Genomic DNA, 14689 nt, shown 5'->3' with positions numbered 1-14689 from the left:
TCAAAGGCTGGCTGGTAGCCAAGGAGGATCCCACAGTGTCTCAGGATTTACTTCCTAAGGAAACGTATTCAGAGGCCCTGAGCCTGGTGCCAGCTGCCAACAAAACCGCTCATTACAGTCACAGCCCCGTGGAGAAGGGAGAATGGCTTACTCTCAGCATCTGCGCGGAGGAAGAAAGCAAGAAGCAGCAACAGCGGCCTGGCTACGTGCACCATCCTGCAGCTTGGCAGCGGCCTGAGCTGGCAGTTTGGAATCACTGCCTCGGAAGCTTCAGCGAGTCTGTCCGATCAGAAATTTCAGCTGGAACTCTTTCAGAGCCTGTAAGGGGAGAGGAAGACAAAAGAAAGGAAACACAAGGACGCTTAGATTTTTTACTCTTTTCCTCTTGTTCCATCACAAACACCACGAGACACGATCCATTGTAAACACCCAAGACATTGTAACTGTGATGCCTTTGTTTTAGAAGGGAAATAACTTGGTTCGAAAAATGGGGCAGCTGTGGCACATCTCGTGCCCATTGTCAGGCTACCCTAAAGCCAACCACCTTGAATGGCACTCTCTGCTTGTGCCACCTTTTGGGCAACGCTGTGCGAGAAGAAACTGTCACTTCTTATGAAACACTACGTGAATGCATCAGTGGAAGAAAAAACAGCAATGCTATGAGACAGATTTAAGGGAAGCTCCACCATGCTGGATAAAAGTCTATTATTGACAGAATAGTGGAAGCTGCTTTCTTGGCACGAGGTGAAGTGACAGGGCTAATTCAACTTCTCCAGCTAAATGGGAGAGGTTAGAATTTTTTACACTAGCACGTTTGGCTTCTTCCCTGAAGACACATCAATGTTCAAGTCTAGTTTGGCTTCAGTAAGTCAAAACAATAGTTAGCATGAGCCTATTTGCTTTAACAGGATTTGTATATGTCTCCTGGGCAATAGCTTTGCTTTCTCAATCTCCTATGTAAAACTGATAACTGCAAACTGTAGAGAGCCTCCTGAGTGCAAGTACACTTAGTATACAGTGCCATGGAGCACAGAAAATGAGTCAAATTCTGTCCTCTGTGACTTTCCAGCTCAGTAGAGAAAATAAGACCGTCACATCTGATGACTAGTGTAAGTTAAGAAGTGATGAGTGCCAGGAAACGAAAACCAAATACTGCCATAAAAGACAGGATCTGGAATGGTATCATAGAGAAAGCAATATCTCAAAGCAGGCCTAGGAGTGTAGGCAGGATTTAACCAAAAAGAGGAAAGGCATTCCAGGAATTCTATTAAAGGCAGGGCAGTGGGAAAGGAACTTTGGAAAAGATGAGTCTCCAGGTTTGGCTGGAGTAGGGCTTCCCAAATATCTATATGCATTACAACCTCCTGGAAGGCTTGTTAAAACAGAAACCTGGTCGCCACCCCCAGAGTCTGTAGTTCACTAGGTCTGTGATGGGATCCCAGAATTTACATTTCTAACAAGTTCCTGATGCAGGTGGTACAGGGACAACATTGAGACCACTGGCCTGGTGTGATAACTCATTAGGAAATCAGAAGGAGAGGAGGCAAAAGAAAATGGCTCAGGATTTAAAAAAAAAAAAACACAAAAGAAAAAGAAAAAGAAAAAAGAAAAGGTCACAGTGAGCCTTGAATGTCAATCTAAGTCAACCAGCCAATTATTCAGCAAACCACAAATAAAACTACTTAATGTTTTAGAGCAGAAGAACAAGGAAATAGGCTTTGGGAAGATAAACTGACATGTACATGTGGAAATATTAGGCCAGAGCAAGAGTCCCAGCCAGGTGAGAAAAAACACAGACCACACAGCTATGGTGGTCCTGGCGGTAACTGGAAAGAAGAGAAGGCAATGATTAGGCCCAAGCAATAATTTGAAGTATGACTCTTCAGGTGATAAATAATTGTTCTTATAGGAACCTTCAACAAATCTAGCACACATCTTGAAGTGTTTTTTGCTTGTTTGTTTTTAAAGTTTATTTATTTGAGGGAGAGAGAGAGATGAGAGAGAGCAGTGGGGGGGGGGGGGGGCAGAGAGAAAGGGAGAGTGCTGTCAGCACAGGCTCAGTCTCCAAAAACGTGAGATCATAACTTGAGCTGAAATCAAGAGTCAGACACTTAATCAACTCAGCCACCCAGGCGCCCCAGGCACAGCATCTTATACACAGTAGCCTTTCAATATGGAGAGAGTAATGAATGCTACTGCTTCCTCTATCATTGTGAGAACTTGAGCATGACAATCAGAATGTGTTTGCCAAATGAAACAGTATACCTTTAAGTTTCGTATATTGGAATACTTGAAACACATACAAAATTCTTGACAGGAAATTCTAGAGCTATCCAGAAATAACCTAATCCACTAAAATGACTTGTACTTTCGAAAGTACTGTAGTGCAGATACTACAGTGTGTCTTTTCTGAAACTGAGCTTGAGACTGAGAATAAAAAAATTTAAAAAGATCTTATCTTGTTCATTACTATGCATGAGTGGTTTAAATGAAGGAAAGATAAAACTAAAAGAAAGACTGGGAGATCATTCTAATTACCAATCCACTAGGCAACCCTTTTTATTTTTAACAGATTTGCGGGTGGCATAAAGCAGTAAGTTATACATTGAAACACATCTACTTGAAACCAAAAGCTAGCCAGCTGTTCCGAATCTGCTACTGTTATCAATCTCATCAGGAAAACAACTTATTAGGCAGTTCACAGCTATCAAATGCTAAAATTCTCCAAACTTCATAGGAAAAGTGCTAAAAGAATCAGCTCTCCTCCCTTCCCCCTCTCTCTGTCCCCATCCTCATGCCAGCATTTCAAATGACAGCAAAGTCCAGGAGACATCAGTCCTGTCGGACTCAATTTGTGTCTGTGCAAGCGTATCAGAGCCAACTGCTACATAATGACTCGGTGCGATCACAGAGATGGAGATGTATGAAATGCTCTCTCAGGGAAGAAGTGATTTGGCTTTTTCCTCTGCCTGACCGAAGTGGCATAAGAAGACCAAATTCTTCCAAATGAGCCTACAAATGTTACCTCTGGACTTAAAACAGTGATAGGATCTAGGAATGAATGCAGCTGAAGCGCATACATATTTATACTTAAATGGGCTATGTCCTTGGCCTGATTCGACAAAAGGAGCAGAGGTGTGAAGATAAAACCTATTCGAGATGTTCATTCCAGCTAATCTCCACTCCATATCTTGTTTATTACTTGGAAACTTTGCCAAAAAGGAAATGCTGGCTTGCATATCAGTAACGTGGAATTTAAATTTTAGAACAAAAATGGGAAATGGATTTTTAAAGGAAACACTGACAGCGAAAATAATGAGGATGAATGAATATTACAAGTAGTTTCCATTAGCCTAGAGAAAGGGTTGCCAAGCACTTTGCAACAAAAAGAACAGGAAAAGGGGTTCAGGGATATTAAAAGCACCATGGTTTAGCTTACATAACAAATTACTGTGAGTGTGTTCAATAGCCCTCAGCAGAGGCTAACTCTGATTTTTATATGCCTTGTCCTTTGTGCCTTTCCTTCACTGGGACAAGCCAATAAAACTGAACCATGCAGGTAAAATGAAAGATACACACACACACACACACACACACACACACATTTAAAACTCTCTGGTTTCTTATTGCTTGCAGGACAAAGATCCTTTTAAGGAACTATAATGTTGTTGATTTTTCAATTAGCCAAATACTACTTTTGTGTTTCTGTACATTGCATGACCTCAGAAGCTAACAGTTCAGAGATGCACAATATAATTTGAAATGGAATAACAAAAAGTACACTTGCCTAAAAGCCTCAACAAATCACTGTTTCAAGTGATCACATAAGCTGCCATCTACTCAACTCCTTATCTTCAATTTAACATTGTAACCCTTTCCTGTAATAAGTATATTCATATTCAAACTAATATTCATGCTGAAGGATTTTTCCCAGCTTTCTGAATTGTGGTATATGTTTCTGTAGATTGTGTTAACGTAACAGAAAAAAAGGCATAATGGAACTTTTCTCTCCTTAAAATTAGAATCCCGATTTCCCTAGGAAAATGAATGATTGTCAGTTTTATGTAGGAAACATGCAAAATGAGTGTGCAACATCTTGTCCTACCAGGAAGTAATGAGACTTTTGGGAACTACTAGGTCATATCCAAAAAAGGGAGCCAAGGTGATGAGGCTCCCTTCAGCTAAATGGAGGAGATTCTGGTGGCCAGAAGAAAAACTGCAATTAACTGAATGAAACATATCCTACTAAAATCTGTGAGTTCATCACTTTAAAAATAATTTTTAAAAATTAATAGGTCATCCAGAAGGCAGTTAAAGAATCCAATCATTCTGAGAAGAGTGAGAGAAAGGGAAAGAATTTTTCATTAAAAAAAAAAGTCCATAGAACTTAAAAATACAAACAACAAAAAAACCCTGCTGTCACTAGCAAATCAGAGATCATTGTTTATATCCCATTTTTATAATTTTGCCTTTTTCTTATCTAACAACACCATGCTCTCAATTCTAGACTCTAAAAAACAGTAATATTGTAATGATACTTAACTGAGCATTTCTTTATATAGATATCTATTAAGTTAGGGGGATGGTGTAGTAAGGAGGAAGTCCCAAAATGTTGTGACTTCTTTCTACCAACCTTCCAAACCAGTCCACTCTCTCTAAATCGACTAGACAGGCTTCTGATCATTTAAGAGAAGCAACCATTTGTGCACAACATGTGCTACCAGGAAACCCCAATTTGTAAAACAGACATAAGCAGGGGCTGCTGTGGCTGAAGCTAGGACTTGGGGAGCCTGGAGTTTACAGCAAGCTGACAGAGGCCCCTGAAGGCCATCAGGGAACTCCCTGTCCTCAGTGCACAGCTACAACACAAGGACACGAAAAAAAATAAAAAATAAAATAAATAAATAAATAAATACACTTTCAACATTTCACTTATTTGTGAGGATTTTCCACGAGGAGATAGCCCTCTAAATATTTTATCACGAGATAGGACAAGAATCCTCCAGCACTATCCAATAAAACTTTCTGCAGAATGGAAATGTTCCTTATCTGCACTCATAAGTGGCTACTTTAAACGGAGCTAGTGAAACAAGGGAAATAAACATTTTATTGTATTTAAGTTTAATTTAAGCTAAAATGGCCACATGTGGCTAGTGGCTGCCCTCTTGGACAGCACAGACTATGGTTACTTGCTTCAACAGCCTGAACACTATGGCTGTAAATGAGGCATGGATTTTAGGGCTGGAGATGAAAACAGTGAGTTGGGAACCCTTAGTCCTTGTAGTCTTGGCTTCCTCATAATCAGACTCTAAAGATTCATTGTGTTATATGAGGAAACCTACTTAACCTCTGGGCCAAACACTTCTCCATGGCTATCCCATCCCCTGGCAAAATAAATAAATAAACAAACAAACAAACAAACAAACAAACAAACTTAAGCTTATTTATTTTAAGAGAGCAAGTGAACGAGAGCAGGGGAGGGGCAGAGAGAGAGAAGGAGAGAGAGAATCCCAAGCAGGCTCCATGCTCAGCTCTGAGCCTGACGTGGGGCTCGAATTCACAAAGTGTGAGATCATGACCTGAGCTGAAATCAAGAGTCAGATGCTTAACTGACTCAGCCACCCAGGTGCCTCATCTTTTTTTTTTTTTTTTTTAAATGACTCCATGGAATGTAAAGGAAAGATCAGTAAGTGGGTTAAGTGTATAACTGGAAAATGTCCAAATAGAAATTTTATTATTAAAAAGAGGCATTTGTGTTTCATATCATAGCTAGAAAAGTTTTTTTTTTTTTTCCCACTAGTGAAAGTCCTTCTTTCATGTAATAGAAATGGGAGCTTCTGACAGCAAAAACGTGCCACATCTCATAAACAGGAAAGACCAGCATACTTCTGCACATCATGGGAAATGATTTGTATAGTTCTTATGAAATGGCTACATCCGATTAATTAATATCAGTGAGGAATATAGAAAACATTCTTTAATACATGCAGCACCAAAAGCCTCAATGCCCATTATGAAAACCACTGCTGAGAAAACGGAGAACAGTGGATAAAGGCTATTAAGTTAAATAACACACTGATAAAATAACTGTATATCCAATCCATGCCAGATAAAACACTCAAATCTAAAGGATATTAGGAATTATTTTTATGAGTGAAACTCAAATCTTCTTAAAATGATACTCTTTCACATAATGGCACATCATATCAAAAACTCTATTTTTTTTTTCTTCAAATTTTGGTCCTAAACATGCTTACATGGAAATAAGTTGGGGGTGGGTGGGAGATTTCATGAGTTATCACATATAAATACAAAAAAATAATTCAATCATCTTATTTTTGGAGCAGGCTATGAAGACAGCAAGGAACTCTAAGTAAGCAAACAGTAATTCTTTGAAAGAATCAACTGAATTATAAGAATATCTGAAGAGTAAAATGATACTTATCAATATGGATACTATAAAAGGCTCTCTACATGCTTAGTTTTAATACATACAGAGACAAGCCAATTATCTGAGCTTAATATAGTATGATTCACTTTCTAAGTCACTATCAATAACATCTCTACAAAATATCAAAACTTTACATTTGGAGCAAACATAGTTACTTTCATTAATGACAAAAGGACATTATTAACTTTGATTATGTTTTTCTCTTTCAAGAAGTAAAAGTGAAGTATGCCATGAGGAAAAAAAAACAGATAATGAAGGAAAAAAAAACAAAACAAAACACCTTATGTCCGTGCCTATTTTACCTCTACAAATGGAACTATAATTATGATTTGAAATGGAGGAGAGTTTTAGAAAAAGCAAGTCATTTCTTTAAATGATTATTGCATGTAATTACTTCTATCTAGTTTTATGTGATGCTGGTGGAAACTGGCAATGGAAAAGTTCAAATACAAGTCTATTCAGCTTGCTATTGGGACTCTATTACCTGTTGCATTCTTCCAGAAACATATATTAAAAGTAAGTAACTGATTAATCTCACAAAGTGTAGATAGATACTCAATCCAGCCACTTCTTGCCCAAATAATACAACAGATTCTATTATATTAATCTTTGGGCACCTTTAAATGGACGTGAAACCATCATTCCTAACTCACTATACCTGATTTTCATTACCTTAAAATCGAAAAGGGTGTTCTTCTTTCACACATATAAAATATTTCTTGTTTAAAATGCACTTAGTTTTTAAAATATATTATGGGTAATAAGGCATTAATCATTATTATGTTCATTTTATTTATTTCCATCAACACATAGTGGAAAAGAAATCCAGCAATACATGATACATTTTATTTATTTACTGTGAAAAATAAATTTTTACATTTGTTGGGAAATTATTCCCTTTAGCACTGATTACTTTTTTTTTTCTTGAAAGGGAAATTATCATTCCCTTTAGCACTGATTACTTTTTTTTTCTTAAAAGCAAAATGAAGGGCCTTTTAATTGTTGTTAACTCCTTCCATACTAGAGCTCAATGAGAACCGATTTTTGCCTACTCACAGGTGCTAGGACTGTAATTCCATGCTCAGAATGATCAAAGCTCTAGACCAGTAGCTCACAATTGAGAATGATTTTGCCACCTCCCTAGGGACATTTGGTAATGTCTGGAGAGATTTTTTGTTGTCACAACATAAAGGGAGCTAATGACATATAAGAGGTTGAGGACAGGGATGCTACTAAATATCTCAGAAGGCACAGTATACTCCCTCCCGTACCTGTCAAGAATTAACAGTCAACATTGTCAACAGTGTCAACATTTGGAAACACTGTCCAAGAATAGTTCATTAATGTTGAGGAATAAAAAAAAATGTTCAGGAATTTTCAAGACCTGTTTCTATTACACTGTTTTCTAAACCCAATAATTGGAGGTGTTTTTAGTGCAGTTTTAGTATATAAACTCAAAACAGATTTGAATCTCTGGGCATGGCAGTCAAAACACTATGGATGACTCCCAAATTTCCCTTTTTGTCCTGAGCTAGAATTGAAATTGGCTTGCCTTATGGGAAGTTCAGTTCACAGGCTTAGGTGACATAAATATTGTCACCAATTAAAAGAATGAATCTGTTAAATGGAGCAGACATTGTTGCACTGATGTCTGTCAGTGAATAGACATGGTTCCCATTTCTCATGCTGGGAGCTCAGCTCTTCTCTGAGGGAACAGTCCCAGGATGGAAATATACAGTTCTAAGGAATGTTCTTTCAAATCACTGCCAGCAACAGAAAGAGAGAGGTCACCATGAATGGCTGGAGAATGTGGAATTAAGGAATATTCTCTTCATTTTCCCAATATTGACCTCATGACTTAGGCTGGTGTCTCTTTGAAAATCTCTGAACAACACACACAGTAGAAGAATTCAATTCTCTGTAGAGAACCCACATATATGGTTATTAAAACAAATAGAAACATAACCTAAAGAAAGGTAGACAGGACAAATATTAATCAGAGATATTCCATATACACTCTCCTCCTCACTTGCACATTTATTGTATTCAGTTATATTACATTCTTCTTCATTGTTAGTACCTTCTTCACATCTATGAGTCTCCTTGAATGGAACCATAAACTGATAAAAATCACAAAAAAATTACAGGTAATCTTGGGCAATCCTTCTATTAGCAGACAATGAATGAAGTGAAAGAACATAATTGAATTAATAACCTCAGAATATATTTCTGGTTAGTCTCAGAGGAGGGTTCAGAACCCAGGCCAATTTTATATCTCATATAGCATGCTGCTTCTATCATCTCTGACTTATATAACGGAGACCCTAGCTTAGATGAAGCCATGATTAATTCTAAAATGAGCAACATAAAGAAAAAGCCTCTCCTTTAATTGGAAGAGAGACAATATAAGGATTCACTCTAATGAAGAAGGAAGAAAACTTTAGAAAGGGTGTATAGGAAGAAAGGATGAGAGAATCTCACTGGATAAAATACTTGACAGTCATTGTCCTAGATGGATAAATAATTCACAAATTAAAGTTTACACCGTGAGTCAAAAATTCTCCAAAAGGTCAATCTTTAACTCAATAACCCATTATTGTGTATTTAAGTATCTTAGAGTCAAACAGTTTACAGGTGTGTTTAGAAACAGAAATGATTAACCAGAAATGGATTTTCAAATATTCTCACAAGTTAGTAATTGAATTAATGACATGCAGGCACATGTTTGTATCACCAAAAGCAGACCTATTTTGTATATTACCATCAAGTTCTTTTTTATGGGGTTTTCTCTTTTATTTAAATTTTACCAAGGATACATTTTGACTAATTGGAAATAAATAAGAATGTGTTAGATATTGAAGTCACAGAGTTATACAGGACAGTTATCCAAGCAGAAAGATACTGGCCTGAGTGCTCTTTACTATAAAGTTGCTTAGGGCAACATGGCCATATTGAAAGAAGAAATGAAGACATACAATGGCTATTTTTCAAAAGCAGTTGGAATTATAAAGTGATTTAATAACAAAATACAAAAATTTCCTGCAGCAATAAAAGCACTATGCATTTCCCATACCAAGATGTGTCAGACGGGCAATGAAAAAAAAATTTTTCCCAGAGTCACCCTTTTAGAAAATATATTCAAGACGTCCGGAAAAAGGCTTTTGTAAAATACTGTCGTTTTTATTACATTTCTATAAAATCCTAAAAGAAAAAAAATACACAGTACCTATATCAGAAAAAAGAGTTTAAAGTCATTCAAAGCCTACTTGCAAACTGGATGTAGTAACTTCCTCACTACCAAACTTTCCGGATACTGACTATATAATCTTAAATGAGTGGCTCACGTGACTAAAAGAAAAGAAAATGTCAAATAACATCAACCAAACTTCTCCGCTAGGTTTAGGCATCATCACAGAAACCTTCTGACACGCAGATTTTTATATTCCAAAGTAGGAAAGTAGCCAGGTACTAATATGAGCAGACCCAAGTCAGGGGAGCGAACAGGCAACGGTGCTGGCAGGCAAGTGCTGGGGGATCAAGCCCCAAATTAAAATGCCATCCTTTAAGGAGTCTCTCTACCTTTTGTGATATGTCCTATGATGTTTCCTTCACAAACTTACTAGGCTGGCCCTATTCTTTAATATGTTTCCTTTAATATTTTTTAAATCATAGATTTAACCATGATGTGTTATCGTATCACCTTGTAAAAATCTTTTGCAAACCTAAGCTTTTAGAAAAGGTGGTTACTTTCTCCCACGGCACTGTCATTAGGGTCAAAGTATTCATAGCATAAATCTTCATCATTTTTGGGGTGCTTCGTGGCTCAGTCACGTAAGCATCCCACTCTTGACCTCAGTTCAGGTCATGATCTCACGGTTTGTGAGTTTGACCCCTGTATAGGGCTCTGCTTTGATAGCATAGAGCCTGCTTGGGATTCTCTGTCTCTCCCTCTCTCCGCCCATCCCCTGCTTGCTCTCTGTTTCTTTCTCTCAAAATAAATAAATAAGCTTGAAAAAACTTCATCATTTTCAAACTTATCACTTTATATTGATGTATACATTCCACACATAAATATGGTACACACAGGCCATACACAAATATAGTGCATGTTTAAAAATGCATGTGAAAAATATGTATTTAACATATTATATATAGCTACTATATTACTAATGAACTACATATATTATCAAAGACACAAAATTAGACATGTTTTAAGTGAGATAAAAAACAAACAAATAAAAGTTCTATGATTCTCTCCCAGGTCAAACAAGTCATTGGAGTTCCATTGTTCTAGATGTTCCACAGTGTGGATTATTTTCACATACACTTCAGGTGGCAATGGATAAAAAAAGAGAGCTTTTACTCATTTGTCCAGGAACGCCCTTCTGGAGTCAAACACTTGTTGTAATAACCAAATGTTAAAGGCTCGATGTGACAGCTGATGTCAACATGATGTAACACAGAGGAGAAAAGACACTGTTTTTGAGAGGTTCATACAATGTCCTTGTTTTATAATTGTAAGCCATCTATCCTGTTAGAATAACTTTTACACATCAACTGTGTTTTTGTTTTAAAAATGAATTCCTTCATTCTTCTGCTCCAGAAATATTTCTGAATACCAGGCATGGCGACAGGTACAGAGACATAACAATGCACAGGACAACAAGCTCCCTGATACATTCGGGGCAAGGAGGTAGAAAAAGTAAGAGCTTTCCAGGTTAAGGGATCAGACTGTCCAGGGCAGAGACTGGGGCCCAGTGAGCCAGGCAGTGTGTGGTAGGCTGGGAAAGCGAACTGGGTCCAGACTGCACAGGACCTGGAGGCCACAGTGCAGACACCAGATTGCATTTGAAATGCAATGGAAAGACACTGGTGGGCTTTATGTTATGGAGTGACATGGTCTGAATTGTATTCAGATGGCTTCTCCAGTGGCTGTGTGCCAATGGTTTTAAAAATGCAGTTCTCCCTCCCCCTCCCCCCCCCCCCCCCCCCGGCCCACCCAGCTCCAAGTTTCTGCAGAACCTTCCACTCTATTTATGTGGGCATTGCCATTGTACTCTGCTGTGAAGTCTTTTGACCATTTCACTTTTCAAGGACGCTGTGGCACTGTCCCTTTCCCAATTCTGTTTAAAACAACCAGAAATAACGTGTTGCTTTTCATTGTTTTGAGTCACTGCTCTCTGTTCCTAGATAGCAACAGGCCCTGGAAAACCAAATGAATTTTCTTCATGGTGGGGCTCACTTTAACACACTTTAAATTTTTTACTTGAAAAGTAAAGTACCTGATGTTAGTTCTCATTTGCATTCCTGAAATCTAGAAAAAAAAATCTGCTTTCATGTACAAAGGGACAGTAGGCACACTAGATCTCTGTAGTCACACTTTTGAATCTGTGATTCCGGAAAGGCTTTCTACCCACACTTAAAAAAAAAAGTTTCTGAAGTTTGGTACATCAAAGTCTTGTTTTGACCCTTTTAAACCTTGTAATATTAGCAGTGATACTAATATCCAATAGTACACTGCATTCACACTATTAGAAAACACAGCCATTCCAATAATTCAAAAATCCTTTATTTCAGGATTTAGAAGCTAGGTCCTACTGTGAGTCAGTTACTGGCTAGTTTCCCAAATTAGCTTTTCGGTCTCAGCTATCTTGTCCATTTCATCCCTCAGGTTTTCACTCCAGGATTTCTTCCATTATTATAGCAAGGCCTTTAACACCCCAACATGCAGGCATTTAATTCCTTATTTTTTTTTCTTATTAGTTACCTAAACTTGAAACTGCTAGTATTTAACCTATTTAACCTATAATGTAAAAATACATTATAGAGCACTACAGTTTGTTGGCCAAGAGATATAGCAGGTAACCAAGAAAATGCCACCTTACTCAGTCTCTCTAATAAAGGAATCTATCCCTCCTCTAGTCATTCCTGCCACTTGCCTTGGCCAACAGAATGGGTCAGAAATGACATTGTGCACATTCTGACCCTGAATCTCAAGTAGCCCAGAAAACCTGAGGAAGTAGCTCTTGTGCTTCCTTCCACTTGCTGATATTGGGTCCCCTGTCACCACCACTGTTTGATCAAGGCCAAGGTGGCCCGGCAGAGGATGAAGAGACCATGTGGAACAGAGATGAGCTACCATCTGAGCATCTGGGGAACAGTCATTCCCCAGAGGACCTGGCAGCTGACCCCAGACTCATAAGCAATTTCAGGAAAGATGAGCCAAGTATGGCCCATAAGAGCAGAGCCGCCTACCTGAGCTCAGCCTAGAAAGCTGACGCAGAGCACTGCAAGATAAATAAAGGGATGTTTGGTTTAATCTACTAAGTTTGGGGATGGTTTGGTATACAGCAAAAACTAATATTGCTAAGGGGATATTTATCTCATCCAAAATAAAATAAATATTCTTTTAAAATGTACATTTTCAGGGCACCTGGGTGACTCAGTCGGTTGAGCGACCAACTTCGGCTCAGGTCATGATCTCAAAGGTTGTGAGTTCGAGCCCTGTGTTGGGGTCTGTGCTGACAGCTCAGAGCCTGGAGCCTGCTTCTGATTCTGTCTCCTGCTCTCTCTGCCCCTCCCCCACTCATGCTCTGTCTCTGTCTCAGAAATAAACAAACATTAATAAATAAATAAATAAATAAATAAATAAATAAATAAAATGTACATTTTCTTCAGTACTTTATCACATTTTGAATACAGGTAGGGTGGGGTGCCCGGGTGGCTCTGTTGGTTCAGCGTCCAACTTCAGCTCACCATTCCTGAGTTTGAGCCCCACACTGGGCTCTGTGCTGACAGCTTGGAGCCTGGAGCCTGCTTCAGATTCTGTGTCTCCCTCCCTCTCTGCCCCTCTCCCACTTGTGTTCTCTCTCCTCCTTCCCTCCCCCCCACCTCTAAAATAAATAAACATTAAAAAAATAAAATACATATATACATACATACATACATACAGGTAGGCAAACTTGGTTTCTTATGGCTGCATCTGAGTTAATTTTGTCCTCTTTTGACAGCAATCAACTAGTAAAATCATTGTCATGTTTTAAGTGGTGTATTTTTAAGTAGTGTATTGTTTTGTGATTTAGGAAAAATCAGTAACTTGAAACTATTTGTGTCTCTCTGCCCCTTCTTCCAATTATAAATATTTTTCTGCCACATAGCTCAAAACAAAATTGTTCTAAAATGTCTTTAACCATTGGCTAAAACCACATAGCATGACGTTCCTCCCTGGTGATATAATTGAAGTGACGTATGTGTCTGAGATTCAATTGATCTCACTGAGTGTACTGACAGGTAGTAGTTAGTATAATTTTATTTCCATAGATTCTGTTTTCCTTAAGCAGTTTCTGCCCAGGGATAAAATCCACAAATCAAGTTAGGTTAATAACCTAAAAACAGAGAAATTTCATAAGCTTTTTAAAGGAATGACATTTTGAACAGTTAGTGTGCACTCCTCTGGCCGGCTTCTGACAGAGCATGTTGGATGTGTCTGTAATTGGATAGGAGCTAGTCAACTTGCCCAGTTACTAGAATGGGTGAAAAAGTAAGAAAACATAATAAATATTAAAATCAGTAAGTGAATTTGGCAAGGCTACTGAATACATGGTCAATACAAAACTCCAGCTGCATTTTATACTCACAAAAAGCAGAAAATAAATATTTTTAAAAATGTGCCATTTGCAACAGCATCAAAAATATATTAAAAATCTAGAAATAAATATAACAAAAGTTAACAAGATTTCTATGCCGAAAATTATATAGCATTAATAAATTAAAGATGACATAAATAAATGAGTGATTATAATATGTTCATGGCTTAAAAGACTCTTTATTGTAAAAATGTTAATATTTCCCAAATAGATCTATAAATTCAATGGAATTCCAACATAAATTTCAACATGTTTTTTCTTGAGAAATAGAAAGCTAATTTTAAAATTTATAAGAAAGTGCAAACAACCAAGAATAGCTAAAACAATCTTAAGAACAAATGTTGAAAAACTACCTATTGAAGGTAACGCTACCAGTTACCAAGACTTATGACAAAGCAACACAATTTAAGACAGTGAAGTATTGGCTGAAGGGCAAACAGACCAGAAGAGCAGAATAATAACTCTAGAAACATGTACACTTGTATTTAGGCACTTGACTTATAAGCAACTGTGTCCTTGTAATGCAGTAGGAAGGAATAATCTTTTCAATCAGTAGCACTGGGTCAAGTGGATATCTATAAGAAAAAAAATA

The 14689-nt window shown here is 37.7% G+C and overlaps 1 protein-coding gene across 43 annotated transcripts in view; it reads right to left on the bottom strand.

Annotated features, from left to right (window-relative positions):
* PTPRD (protein tyrosine phosphatase receptor type D) overlaps positions 1–14689 on the bottom strand; it is a 2170985-nt gene that overhangs the window by 412089 nt on the left and 1744207 nt on the right. For all 43 annotated transcript variants that reach the window (XM_053204229.1, XM_053204230.1, XM_053204243.1 and 40 more), the window contains one exon: positions 152–318. In XM_053204229.1, coding sequence (XP_053060204.1) covers positions 152–215 — 64 coding nt within the window. In that variant the 5' untranslated portion in view covers positions 216–318. The remainder of the gene's footprint in view (positions 1–151; positions 319–14689) is intronic.

Source organism: Acinonyx jubatus, chromosome D4, assembly GCF_027475565.1.
Source record: "Acinonyx jubatus isolate Ajub_Pintada_27869175 chromosome D4, VMU_Ajub_asm_v1.0, whole genome shotgun sequence".
NCBI classification, from domain to species: Eukaryota; Metazoa; Chordata; class Mammalia; order Carnivora; family Felidae; genus Acinonyx; species Acinonyx jubatus.
Note: the sequence above shows the minus strand (reverse complement) of the source record. Positions and strands in the feature narration are given on the sequence as shown.